Below are 13,935 nucleotides of genomic sequence, written 5' to 3'. Positions count from 1 at the left end.
ATTTTAGGACCACTTCCCTCTTCTGTGGTGCAAATAACACTCAGAAGAATTTCAAATCAACATCTCATTTTAATGATATGCTGCTTATGCCCCGTCCTTCACTCGTGGCTGGGGCCAAGCAGATGAGCTGATTAGAAATCTGGTGGCAATCTCGCCCAGAGGTTTTCCCACATCAAAAGAATGCCGCAGCACCCGCAGCACTGACATAGAAGGAGAAGATCTGCTTCCTTCCTTAACGTTTTGCCATGGGGCATTTTTGTAAAGGTTCGGCCAAATATTGTGATTCAGTTTGCAACACGGTCAAGACCTTGACCAATCTGCCTTTGCGCTACCCTGTCAGACAGCTCTCTTTTGCTATTCTTTTTTTGATTTAAGAGCTTATTTGCTTATTTTGGTACCTAAATTATTAAAGATGGTATTAGACAGTTGTGGACAGCATAGATGGGAGGAACTAACTCATGCTCCCTCTGCTGGCAATGCCTCCCAGCAAAGGTGTAGGTCCTACTTTAAAAACACACAGGAACCCTATTCACAGTGAGAAGCCAAGGACAACCGCAGGAAAGCCAAACCCACGTCCCCTCGGAGCCCCAGCGTCCACCCAGGGTCTCCAGCAGTGTGATTTTGGGCAATACCCCAACACCGGAGCAGGACAGGAGGCACCGGGAGAGTAACGACACCCGGTTTCCACTGTCAGCAACAACAGCGGCTGCTCCAAGAAACCGCCGACGGCAGAGATGGGCGACAACCAAGTCTGTCCGACCACCAACACGATGTCTCGGTCCTGCAACCACTTCAGCAATGCAACTTTGCACATATAAGAAGGCTCAGGAGGCTCAGAGCCGTGCACGTGAAGGTCTGCAGGATGCAGCGCGGCTCTCAGGGCTTCCAGGGAAGCTCTTTCAAGTTCAAACAGATTTTAGCCAGAGGTCAGAGAGCGTGAACTTCCAGCTCTCCTTCCAGGCACCTGCAAAGAGCATACACTTGCTTGTACGTCATATAATAAAGTAAAGCAAGCAGTATGTAACTTTCCCCAGTTTTTATCATACAATTTTATTTCAGTTTGGAATACGTTGAAGAAGTGCGTTAGGGCACAGTACAGCAAGGCTTGTCCTTTCTCTCCCAATAAAGTGTCCCTGACACAACTGGGCAGATTTTTTTCTATCCACATATGTCCACGTGGATCAAACCCCGTCAGGTTACACCTCTCCACCCAGCCTTCTAAATCAGGAGCTGTAAATACAAAACTCCCTTTATAAGCCTTTCTATCAAAGCCTCCATAGAACTCCCTGTGCGAGGTTCACGACTGTAGTTTCAGTTACATACATACGCGCTCGCAAACACGATATTGCTTTCTAAGTCGCAAGAAGAGATAAGCAGAAAGGGGAAAAAAGAAACCAAGAGAAAGCGGGGTAGTATAAATCATCTACGCAGATCCATGGTGTCCATCCTACTTAGCAACCAGGACAAAATACATCCCCAACCTTGTAAATTCTTACATGTGTGCTCAACCCCAAGCACATTCAGTCCCACTGACTCCTGCAAAAGGACTCATACGCTCTAAGTTTAGCACATGCCCGAGTAGTTTCAAGATCAGAGCATGAAAAAAAATCCTATTTAACTTCTCTTTTAAGGGGAAAGAAAAAAACTCTTCAGACCCCACTCCTCCAAATGAGGGCCCTGCTTGGCTACAGCTGCTCTGAATCGGCTCGGATTCAATCTCCCAGATTGCTCCTTGCGTTTCAGCTGCAGCAATGCCTTTTTAAAGCAAGCTCCTGGAAAAAAAAAAAAAAAAAAAAAAAAAAAAAAAAAGCCTCCCCCTCCTTTGCAGGAGGTGCTGGCTGGCTGGGGAGATGCTTGCACAGGATGGGCCCTAAATGAGTGTGCTGCAAGGTAAAGTAAATGCTGGTTGTTGCTGGAAGCGCTGGCATTGTTCTGAGGTCCGTGCAGGAAGAGCGAGAGGAGGAATGGAGGAGGAATGCTCTCCTATTGCAGGAAGCTGTTCCAGCCTTTTATCAGACATAAAGCTTCTGATTTCTTGCGGGGGAAGTACCAAATGTTTTTGAGGGGAAGAAAAAAAAGGGGGAAAAAAAAAATATCACATGTTTAGCTATAAAGGAAGCTGCCTAATGACATGAATGAAACTGAAGTCATGCTACGTGGAAGCTTGCTGTGCTGCCCAGCTCAGGTGGTTATGAGCAAGGGCACGTTCCCGTCCTGTCACCCTACACAGACCCGGAGAGGTGCAAGCCCAGAGGTCCTGCTCTCTGCCAAAAAGGTGCCTGCTGTGAATTCAGTCTGTCTTGTCTCCAGAAGGCAACTTACTACACTAATCATCTTTGAATGCAGCGTCTGTGTTACACTCCCTGGCTGCCAGGAACTATTTTGGGCTCTCCCTCCAGTTCAGATGCTGCTCCGTCAGGGGGCTGTTTTGCGACGTCCTTTCACGCAGTGCTCCGCACCGATCTGGTCTTTTAGTTAATTTGTAAAACCGATTCCTTGGCAGGAATTCAAGTTCTCCGTAGAGATGTTCCAAGTTTTATTAGCAATGAGCAAATTACTGGTGTCCTTGGGAAAGGTAAGGAAGTCAGAGTCTGTGTTAATTGCCTTTCTTTTTTTCTAGAGGGTATCTCCCAAAGGACAACTCCATGCCACATAGAATGGCTCTCTGGTTACATAAGTACCTGTATATATAATGGCTGTCACGGCTTATTGCATAGGTATCTGAGGAAACTTCAGACCAAAGCGCGTTCACCTTTTTATCAGACTTTGTGCTTTGAGCCAACAGCTCCTCGTCTGCAGCCTGGTTTCTCCTGGTAAGTTATTAGGGGGTTATGGTTTCCATCTCTTACAGTTAAAAAGCCAAAACCACTTTGGAACAGGTTGAAAAACAACAGTATCTAGAGCATTGCCTTTCTTCTCCTTTAATAGGCTACTCCGTCAACCCTCTGCTTGTTAAATGAGAAAAAAATCTGCGGGCATGTTGTGAAGGTCAGTCTTGTGGTTTTTGAAAGCATTTAATTAGTACGGTTAAGTACTGAGGTCTGCTTGGGAGTGAACTTCTGCATTAACCATCGGCATCTTTCTATTCAGAGACACAAATCTGCAAGAGGGGGCTGCAGGTTAAGTCTACACCTCCACGTCCAAAACTTCAGTGGTGGTCAAGCTTAGGATGAAAACTGTTGCAGCTTCCTTGCCCTGTTGCTAGCTCCGAAACCTTCATGGCATTTGGAAATCAAGGTCAGATCTCTGTCTGCACCTCATTAACAGCACAGAGTCCCAGCTGGCCAGATCCTGACCTTCTTGTGCAGGGTGACCCATTGCACCTTCAGGGACCCATCAGGGCTGCCAAAAGCCCGGTGCTGTGACTTGCACTTCTGCCGAGTCATTTTTGCGAAGTGCTGAGGCTCAGTGCTTAAACAAATCTACTTAAGACGTAGTTTTGCCCAAAGGGGTTTTGGCATTTGGATGATGGCACGTAAAGTCCCTGTCTTTTCCTTCATCTAACTGGAAGGAGGCGGCCAGCTGTTCTCAGCTCCTACAGGTGGCTCACTCCTTGAAGGCAGCAACAATAAATGGCACATACCTGGGCTTTAATCCCTGGGCAGTAGCGTGCATAAATGCTGTGATCACAGGCTGACACCTCCTTTTTAAAAGGCTACAGCATCAGCTGTTTGAAAGAAGAAATCAATTCCAGTCCTCGCAAAGCCAAACTTGGTTTTATTTCTTCATACTTCTGCAGCACTGGCGACCCTAATTGTAGGCAATTAAAGCAGCCCTAGGAAAAAAAAGGGCTGTGTTGAAATCCAAACTGGAAAGCGTGCCTCTAAATGGGTGCCAGTTGCCAGCACTGGAGAAGTGCCCTGGAACAAGGAGCCGGTGCCCAGGGCAGTGCTAGGCGCTGCACCAAAAGGACCTTCTCATCTCCTGGGTCCTCTTTAAGTGAACGCTTCACCTCCTACGTGCATGTACTTGCGGGAGCCTGCAAGTCTAGCAGGCTCTTACTGGGGCTCCTGCAAACGGGAGCTGCTGAGAGCAGATACCGTGGAGCGACTCCAGGGAAAGAAAATCAGTAATCAATGCTGGGTTTGCCTTCAGAATGTTCTCTCTCCCTTCCTTTTTGATGCTGGTACTCTGGGAAGGTTTGTCTTTGCCAGATGGGGACTTCCATTACTTTAGAGCTGTCAGAACAACAAAAGACTTCTTTGAGTCCTTTTCTATATCTGACCTTGAACTACTGGAGAAGCAATAAACATTCTTAAGAGGAATGATAACATGCAGTGAAGTTGTAATTTTTATATTTTAACTTGTTGCTGGAGTGTCAAATAAGCCCTGCTGAAAACACACAAATAGGGAACTTCAGGCTCAGACCCCATTGTAGGAGGAAAATAAGCACAAAAGCATGTTGCCTGGGATTTCCACAGAAGAACTGCCAGATGATGCTCTGAGGCCATTTGGCGCTGATAAGCATTGTTTCACTGAGTGCAATTACATATTTTTGTTTAGAAAGAGATTCTCCTTCAAAAGCAGCTACCAAGTCTATGCTGATTCAGCCTTCATTAAAGGCCTCTTACTGCAGACACAGTGAAGTGTTGACTCCTGTACGTACTTTCTGTTGCTGCCTTATCTGTGGCATCTCATCTGCAACTTCTGCTGGGTTTTTTTTTTCCACTGGTTTTATGCGAGTGCAGTACAAGTGGATCCTGCTTGGGCATCAGTTCTAATGATTTTTGATCTGCTTGGGTGCAGGCTAGGAAAATGTAGCTTCGATTATAAAATCGCAAGCTAAGTAGGCTAACAAAACAGCAACAGCAAGAAACTGGATCAGCTGTGCTCGGTGAAGTTTTCCTGCTCAAACGGGGGGGAAAAAAATGCTTTCTCTCTCTGCAATCTTTCTTACAGATATGAAACTATCTCAGCTGCAGAGGCTGCTCTCTCCAGCCGTTTGCACGATGCTCCTTGGGCTTCGCTGCACGCAGCTTTTTGCAGCAGCCTAACAAGCTATGGCCACTGCTCCTACAGCAACTGGGGGGGGAAAGCAGCCCGAGTAACTCCTGAGCACCCCAAAGTACTGTCCTGAAGCTGCTTTTACCACGCCCATACAAATTCAGGCCCCTACTTGACTATGGGATGCAAATCCAGAACGATGTTCAGCTGCAGCTTGGCTAGCACCACCAGACCAAGATGCACAAGGGGCTTCTTGGAGCTTCCATAAAGGATGTTCAGCATCTGTTTGCAGCATCTCCAAAGTAAAGATGACTCAGGAGTGCTTTAGCACCCCAGAGACTTTCACCGTGGGATGAACCCTCTGAAATATCAACTGAGTGTTTGGAATGTCTAGGTTAAAAGGAAGGATAGCTTTAATTTTGGCTTTGAGGCAAAAGAAAGCCCTACAAGCGAGAGTCTCTGGCTTCCCCTCTCCAAATTGCTTTTTACTGAGCAGAAGACACTTTTCCATTCACACTTGTCAACATGCAGAATGTTGTGGAAGATAAAAGGAAAGAAAAAAAACCCCACCTTTTTGCACAATGAGTAGATATGGAAATTGCACTGAATGGCCTTCACCACCTTGCCACCACAGATGATAATATCTAATGTGGCACAGCTCCAGGGTCCTAGATCTGCTTTCCTGCTAACATTGCTCTAGCTGATAATGCTAATCTCTTAAAGTATTCCCAGACAGGCCCTAAGGAAGGGAGCTAAGTAACTCTACAGGTAATGAAACATCTTTTTTTTTTTTTTTTTTTTAATTATAGCTCTGTCCATGTCTAAAATTAAAAGAACCGTCCTGCAATTTATCCGGCCACTGGAGACTGACTCAACACTTTATATAATGTTGCTGCCGGTGGCCATGCTGCCGACTCGTACAACGCACCTATCGTCCCCCAAAACGTGAGCGACGGCAGTAAGGGACGCCTGCGTGCTCTGGTTTTTACCCCTTTCCCTTACTCAGAATTACTCGTGCCACCCGCTGCCGTCGGGAAGGTGGGACCTGCCCAGCGAGCGCTGCTGTGGATGCTTTAGCTCCCTGTGAGATGCAGAGCTTTGCCTTTGGAGTGGGAGGAGACCTGTGGGCAGCCCAAGCATTAGAAATGCAAGTTCATGGGGTGAAGGCAGGGAATCCCATGGGAAAGGGCTGGGAATCATGACCGTGCCCAATGATCGGGGTAACAGACGCTACGGTCCTCCACGTGCATTCACAGAGGAGGGCTGCAAGTGTGTTCCCGCTCCTCTGCTTCCGAAGCTCCCATACTATTTTTCTTTTTCCAACATAAAAAAGGGATCTGAGCTTTTTTCAGATGTGTGGGTTTTAAATCCTTTTCCAAGAGGCTTCTATAGGTGTTGTTATGGCTCTTTTCCACAAGAGAAAATGGCCAAGTGACATCAAATGCATGATTCGTTCGCTAAAAAAAAAAAAAAAAAAAAAGCAACTTTTTAGTCATCTTGTATATTTGCAACCACAGTACACAGAATTTGCAAATCTGCCACGTAACTTTGAAGGTAATTGTGTTCCATTAATGCCAATACTCTTGGAGGAATGAAGTGTCTCATCTCTCTAAATTACTCCTGTGGTTTTAATTGAGTACCATTTGCTTCACCTTAGCAGCAGCTTGTGTATGTGTCATGGGAGGGAATTCACCCCAAAGGAAGCTCTGGGTTTTTTTGGTGACTACAGTAACAAATGAGCAACGCTCACTGTGGCAGTGAGAAACCTAAACTTTTTTCAGCTGGGAGGAGAGAACAGCTCTTTGCTCCTTCTTCCCTGCAACTTATCGCTTTTATTGCTAGAATTACTTCTATAGCTTGAGCTCTTAAATCGTCCCTGCCAAACAGCCCGCTTAGCACTGGGGAGCTGCTGCCCTGACCAGCACGTTGCTGGCTGTCGTGCCGTGTCGCAACATGGGCACCCTGCAAACGCACCCTGGTTTTTGCACCCCCGGTGTTGCTGCCTGGGGTGGGGGGGGGACGAGGGTTCCTTCCCCGCAAGCAAATGCCTCTTTAGTGCGATGCAGAAGGAGCAGGCAGCAAAATACAGCAACTGGAGGGGCTCGGTTCCCAGTTGCCCGGTTGGCTAGCGCAATGATTTGGCTTATGTCAAACATCATTTCTAGCCTAATGCTTTGTACCCCAACTAGTTGGTTTACTTTTTTTCCCGTGCTGGTTAATTCCTCCAGCATGGCATCGCGTGAGACTTTTAAACCTTTTTATAAACGTTTGCCCCCTCTTAACCCGCAGCGAGTACACGGGCACCTCCGTCACAAAAGCGGTAGCGCAGGCAGCACATGCAACGGGGCGAAAGAGTAAATCAACGTGGTAACCTTAAATAATAAATAAATAGATAGATCAACAACTCGAACTGAAATCGGCCGTGTTTGCTGCTAGACTAGGCTTTGCTAGGCTTCCACCTCCCTGACCGTGCCACAGCTTTGCTCACCGTGCTTTTGCAAAGCCCGTCCTTGCCAAGTGCCTGTGTCATGGGAGTGCGTTAATGGGGAGAAGCTGAGGTGGTGCTGACGAGGCAAACTGCACATTGCACAACCAACAGGAGCCTCACGCTGCTTACAGGTTAATTTTATACTAGCAAAAACCTGCCACCTACGTAGGACTTTTTTTTTTTTTAAAAAAAAAAAAAAAAGCTACCATTTAGGCTTTATATCTGTTCCACTGAGACTTCTAGCTGGAGAGCGAGCATTTTACATAAAATATTTTTAATAGGCGCAGGGCCTTTGGTCAAAGTCCGTAGGGTACGCGTTCAGCCAGCACCGCGTGGGACGTGGTTCTCATAATCCCAGTGTTCCCTTTCAGCTAGAGCACAGAAAATTGTATTCGAAACAACAAAGTCTAAGAATTAGGACTGAGATCAATGGAGAGCAATATTTAGTTAAACGTAGCTCATTTCAATGTACTACTTATGAATTAGTGCTCTAATGGGAACCGCTCCCCCTTCCCTTTTCCTATTTCAATGGAGACATTTGCATATTTCCAGGTTGCTTCTCTGATGTGGGCTTTGTGAGTGAATAATTCCCCCATTACAATGAATTTGGAAGACTCTTGAATATATCTGCTGTCACGAGAGTTCAGATTTATAGCCTCAAACTGTGTTTAGCTTGTAATTAATACGGACTTCCGCATTTTTTTTCTCTTCCAGAATAATATCCTATTAGTCATGACAGCCAAATGTGCCGTATTTGGGCAACAATTCAACTTCTTCTGAGCTACCATCAACATCAAGTCCCACTTGTGCGGAGCGGGCTCCTCTCCAAAGGTGAGAATCGGACCGCAGGGACCTGCTGCGCTCGGGGAATTCTTCCTCGCTGCGGATTGCTCCGTCCAACTCAAAATACCGTTTTGCAACTTAAAAGCGGGAACGAAGGTAGAAACGAGCACGGTGCAAAGCGCAGGAGTTTGCACCCGGGGCTGTCTTTTTGACTTGATCTGTATTTTGTTGACTGCAAAGTCGTAGGGAATCCATCAGGGCGCAGGTACGGCGGGCGAGTACTGCAAGCGCGATGCTGGAGGCATCCGCCGGCTTCTGCTACGGAAAGGGCCAGAATGAAACTCTTGCTTCCAAACTCCAGGGAGATTTTTATCTTCTACAGCCCACGCTATGGTTGCGCAGAGAGCAGACCACCTCCGCTTCTTCGCGCGGCACAGGTAGGGTCCGAGGAGCGGTTCTGCTCTCTTAACTAGGTGAGATTCCTTGCAGGGAGTGAGTCTTATCAGACAATAACCCTCCCGATCGCATGTTCCCCTGACAAGCAGCATTAAAAAAAATTAATCTCTGGCAAATTCTCAGAACAACTTTGGAAATGATTCAAAGCAGGGAGAGGGCTCAGCAGCTGGCCGAAGCTCTGTGCAGTATTTTAGAAAGCTGACGAGGAACCTCCTGTGCAACACATGAAAGCTGATCCCGACGTGCAGATTATGCCTCCCTTAATTCATCCCCAAGAACGATACCTCTGGTGCAAACCCCGGCGCTGAAACCTCTTCCCGAGCAAAACCTCAGCCACAACAGCTGAACTTGGAAAAGTTATCCGTGTAAGGGATTCAGCCTTAAGACACCCGTATTGCAGAGCGTGAGATGGCCGGCAAACGGATTCAAGAATGATGCCATTCATCGAGATCATGTTTTGTGGGTTGGCTACTTGTATTTTTCCCGTTTTCCCGGTACCGAGGAGGACGGCCAAGGCCGGTGGGCTGCGGGGTCACCAGCACAGGTCCCTGCCTGTCACCGGCTCCGTGCCATCAGGTTTTCCCACCCCGAGGTTTTCGGGGGATCCCTGGGAAGCGGCTGCTCCCCTGCCCCTCCGGGGGTCTCGCGGGGACGGCGGCGTGCCGTGGGTACCGTTTGGTTCAATTTTGCATTATCAAACTCCCTTGGCTCTTTCTATTGGAAACTTTTACAATTCTCTGCTTGGCTGGAAAAGATGACTGCAGCAAACCCAAATTAGGAATAAATTATACAACAACTTTACATTTTTCTTACAAAGGAAAAAACTGTGTGGCAAGAGCTGTGAAGGCACCTCCTTCCTATGTCCTCCCAGCAAGGCTTATAGTGGCAGGCCACGGACTTCACAGATGTCTTGGGTTTGTTTTTTAAAAACAACAACAACGAGAAAAAAGCCTCAGTCCCAGTTTGGGAGCTGCTCTCCCACCGGGCCACGCACCGTCTTCCCCCCCCCCCCCCCCCCAAAACCCACTATGTGCGAGGGCTGCAAAATGCAAGGAGAAGCAAGCTGCAACATCAAATCCAAACATTTAAAAGAAGCTCCAAAAGCTGCATCTGTGTGGCCAATGGCTGACATATATGTGCATCTATTTTCACAATGAATGGCCGGAGCAACTCCTCCTTAAACATCTCAGCCTGGTCTTGCAGGGACTATTGCATTCCCACAGCATTTTTGCAATATTAAATTCTCCACCTCCTCCCACCACCCCCTTGCAGGACACAAGGCAGAGCCACGCCGGAATAATCATCAAGTTAAAAAGCAAAGATCAAGCTTTCCCCACCACGCTGGCAAAAAAAAAAAAAAAAAATCAAAAAAATCAAATCACTGTTGTCCCCTACCCAAACACGCCCCTCCCGCTCCATCCCAAGTGCCGAGCCCCTGCTCTTAAATTCTAAATAAAGCAGCCCTTCTGCATGCTCTCAGCGATCTGGTGTTACAAACCACATTGCTGCCTCTGACCAAAAGTTACCAAATATTAAGGCGGGGGGGGGGGGGGGGGGGGGAGAAATCGGTGGAAAATGATCTCAGTCCTGGCACAAGAACAATACTTTCCCATGGAAACATAGGTATATATTTAATTCCTGGTAACTCCACTCAAGTTTCACCTTTCATCTCCTCCCCGCACTTCTTTAAAAGTTTCATTTCATTCCGCGCTTGCAATCAGCTGCAATCCGCATGCATTGTGCCCATTTTGCATGCAGATCTACGGCAGCGAACGCATCTGCTCTTCGACACCCTTTTATCTGTCCTGACTGTGCAAAAGGCAAAAAAAAAAAAAAAAAAAAAAAAAAAAAAAGCTCAGTAATCCCCGCAGAAGAATTCAAATAACGTCAATGCACAGCTGAACTGCAAGCCCTGCCTTACAGGAACTGTGTGTGTGAGTGTGTGTGTGGCTGCAAAAAGGCACATACTAAACAGGAAATGCAACTGAGAGCCATTGAAAGCCCTCAAACTTCAAAATGCAATTGCATCCCGAAAAAAAAAAAAAAAAAATCAAATCAAATCAAAATGCATGCATGCACTGGAAAAAAAAAAAAAAAAAAAAAAATTTGCCGCCCCGGTTTTTTTTTTTTTTTTTTTTTTTTTTTTTTTTTGGCAGATTTGCAACGAACCGAAGTAGGAGCCTTACCTCTCGCCTGAGACATTTTCCCCTTTGCTTTGCTGGGGGGAGGGGAAGCACAAAAGCCTTTGCCTTGCCTCTCGTCTGGAGCGAGTTTTGCAACAAAGATGCAAACTGCAAGCGCTCAATCTTCATGCAACTGGAGTTTTCCTGACTTGCTGCAGCAGCTCTCCTTGCAGCGAGGGGGGAGGAAAGAAAGGAGAAGGGGTTGGTTTGGTTTTTTTTTTTTTTTTTTTTTTTTTGCCGTGCAATTGCACACTTTGCAGGGCAGCTTGCAGAGGGGGGGGGGGGTTTGCTTGCTCCCCCCCTCCTTGCAATGCGAGGGAAGGCTCTGCTGCACCTACATGATGGGCCAGGGCTGGCAGCTAAAAGCTCCAAACTTGGGAGCTGCTTGGGGGGGGGGGGGGGGGGGTGTTGCTTTACGCAGGCGCGTTCCCGACGCCCGCCCGCGCTGCCGCCTGGGTGCTGTAGTCCGGAATCCTGCCGCTTGCTGCTTTTTTTTTTTTTTTTTTTTTTTTTAAAAGCCTTTTTTTTTTTTTTTTTTTTTTTTTCCGGGGAGGGGCGGGGCGGGAGGTTTGCGCGCCCGCGGAGGCTGCGCGGGAAAAAGGAAGGGAGGGGCCCCCGGGGAGGGCGGGGCGCCGCGCGCGGAGGGCGCGCCGGGTTCGCCGGGGAGGGGGGTGGGGGTGGATTGGGGGTTTTTTTTTAAGGGGGGGGGGAGGGGGGGGTATTTTTGTTGGTTTTGCCGGCGTGGGGCGCGCCTGCGGATGCGGGGAGGTGCGTGGGGTGCCGGGCTGGGGGTGGCGGCTCGCCTGGGGGTTTGGGGTTGGTTTGGGTTTTTTTTTTTTACCCCAAAGTGCTGGGGATGTGAGGGAGCAAGGTCCTTGCCTGCCTGCGCCCCTGCCTGCGCCCCTGCCTGCGCCCCTGCCTGCACCCCTGCCTGCGCCTCTGCCTGCCTGCACCCACCCTTGCCTGCACTTCTGCTTGCAGCCCTGCCTGCACCCTTGTCTGCCTGCACCCTTGTCTGCCTGCACCCTTGCCTGTGCCCCTGCCTGCACCCCTCCCTGCCTGCACCCGCCCTTGCCTGCACTTCTGCTTGCAGCCCTGCCTGCAACCCTGCCTGCCTGCACCCCTGACTGCACCCTTGTCTGCGCCTCTGCCTGCACCCCTCCCTGCACCCTTGTCTGCCTGCACCCCTCCCTGTGCCCCTGCCTGCACCCCTCCCTGTGCCCCTGCCTGCACCCTTGTCTGTGCCTCTGCCTGCCTGCACCCCTGCCTGCACCCCTGCCTGCACCCCTGCCTGCCTGCACCCGCCCTTGCCTGCACTTCTGCTTGCAGCCCTGCCTGCGCCCCTGCCTGCCTGCACCCTCGTCTGCCTGCACCCTCGTCTGCCTGCACCCCTCCCTGCGCTTCTGCCTGCACCCCTCCCTGCCTGCACCCCTCCCTGCCTGCACCCTTGTCTGTGCCCCTGCCTGCACCCTTGCCTGCACCCTCGTCTGCCTACACCCTCGTCTGCCTGCGCCCCTGCCTGCCTGCACCCCTGCCTGCTGCTGCGCAGCTCCTGGGTGGTCCCGGCGCGGTGCGGGAGGCGGCCGCGGTGGCTGCTGTCTGTCCTCCCTCCGTGACCGGGTCCCGGGGGGGGGGGGGGAAGGCAGCATCCAGCTGGGACAGACGCTTCCCCGGGGGGGATCCTGAGGCTCCCTGGGGACCAGGGAACGGCTCCAGCGGACGTGGTGGGATGGTCGCACCCCGGGGCAGAGCGGGAGCCCACCGGGGGCGCTCGGCACGGTCGGTGCCGTCATCCCACCCGCGCCCACGGGTGACCCGTGGGTGCACGCAGAGCCTCCGCCACCCGTCACCCAACAGCGGGAGAGCCCACCGCGGGGTTCCGAGGAACCACGGCGAAAACCAGAGCGAGCGGCGTGGAAGAATACAGCGGAAAGAGGGGGGGGGGGGAAAGACACGCTCCGTTGTGTCTCCGTTGGGTTTAGATATTAAGGATGCGTTGGAGAGGAACCTCTGGCTTTTGTGCTCGTGGGATGCCGAGGGCGGTGTACGTTCCGCGTAGCGCGGCGGTGCCCTGGCTTAACCACGGCTCTTAGTCGCCTTATATAACATTAGCAATTTCTTAATTTTTATTATTTTTTTTTTCTTTTACCCTCGCAGGCAGATCGGTTGAAGTGAGGTTATCCCAAGTCTGAAACAAGAATGTTTGCCGAGGTGGTCAGCTCGGCCCCTGTAGGCTCACGGAGGTTTCCCACGGGAAGAGCCGATGCGATGACATCCGCCTGAGGATGAGGATGCTGCCTGGATCAGAAACGCAGCTGTACGCCGGGGTGTGGTAGAAGATGGGGACCCCCTTCTGTACGGAGAAACCCCGCTTTGGGAAAAGCTCCTAAGAAAAAGAAAAGATAGGCCTTCCTAAAGCAGTGCTTCATATGTTTCATTAGAGGAACATGAGAATAATAATAATAAAAAACCACCCCCTAAGCGCTAAGAAATGTGCGCTTTAAAAACATTTACGGCTAAATTAGTGCCAAGGATGTTGGTTTACACCCCAGCGAAATATTGATGACCAAGGTATAAAAGCCAGGGAAAAGGTTGCATGGAGAACACGTCTGGGATCGTAAGAAGCGCTGCCGCTTCCCGTGCCCTTTTCCCTTGGGCTGGATTTTGTATTCTGTATTGGAGCTGATTTTTTTTTACACCGTGCCCTCGCGCCGCTCCGTTTTCCAGCCGGCCCCGTGCAGCTGAGCTGCGCTAGGCTGGCGTTGCTCGGGATTTTCCCATTTTTAGCTGCGAGGGCCGAAGTCTGAGGGAGGCTGTAACCCTCAATTAGGGATCCGTTGGCGTAACTTTCCTTATGTTCGGAGTGATTGTTTGGGGTGAGGGAAATACGCTGCTGTACGTGGTCCTTCCTGCCAAACTTGCAGCTAAGAGCGAATCCTTATAGCCAAGCAATAAATCCCCAAAATGAAAGGTTTACGATGGAAACGCTGACAAACCCTTAACTAACACATTACAAATGGCAGCGTTAAAATTCAGTAGCTATAAGCTAAATGACCAGCGGCGTGGGCAGCCTTCAAGGAT

At 49.6% G+C, this 13,935-nt stretch overlaps 2 protein-coding genes across 3 annotated transcripts in view; one reads left to right on the top strand and one right to left on the bottom strand.

The window, feature by feature from the left end:
- MAP2K6 (mitogen-activated protein kinase kinase 6) overlaps positions 1-11,249 on the bottom strand; it is a 54,033-nt gene extending 42,784 nt beyond the window's left edge. Inside the window, exons 1-2 of one of the 2 annotated variants that reach the window (XM_049813139.1) lie at positions 11,193-11,249; positions 10,858-11,020 (exon numbers count right to left, since the gene is read on the bottom strand). In XM_049813139.1, coding sequence (XP_049669096.1) covers positions 10,858-10,873 — 16 coding nt within the window. In that variant the 5' untranslated portion in view covers positions 10,874-11,020; positions 11,193-11,249. Of the gene's footprint in view, positions 1-10,857; positions 11,043-11,192 lie in introns of those variants that run through there. The other variant, XM_049813138.1, reaches the window with a different exon arrangement.
- A 363-nt stretch (positions 11,250-11,612) lies between these two features.
- On the top strand, positions 11,613-13,361 carry LOC126043779 (keratin-associated protein 10-5-like). Its single transcript, XM_049812630.1, has 3 exons — positions 11,613-11,622; positions 11,718-12,898; positions 13,012-13,361. Exons 1-3 carry the CDS (start codon positions 11,613-11,615, stop codon positions 13,027-13,029), a joined length of 1,209 nt encoding a protein of 402 aa, XP_049668587.1. The 3' UTR covers positions 13,030-13,361.
- Positions 13,362-13,935: the final 574 nt, after the last annotated feature.

This window comes from Accipiter gentilis, chromosome 10, assembly GCF_929443795.1.
Source record: "Accipiter gentilis chromosome 10, bAccGen1.1, whole genome shotgun sequence".
Classification (NCBI taxonomy): Eukaryota; Metazoa; Chordata; class Aves; order Accipitriformes; family Accipitridae; genus Astur; species Astur gentilis.
Note: the sequence above shows the minus strand (reverse complement) of the source record. Positions and strands in the feature narration are given on the sequence as shown.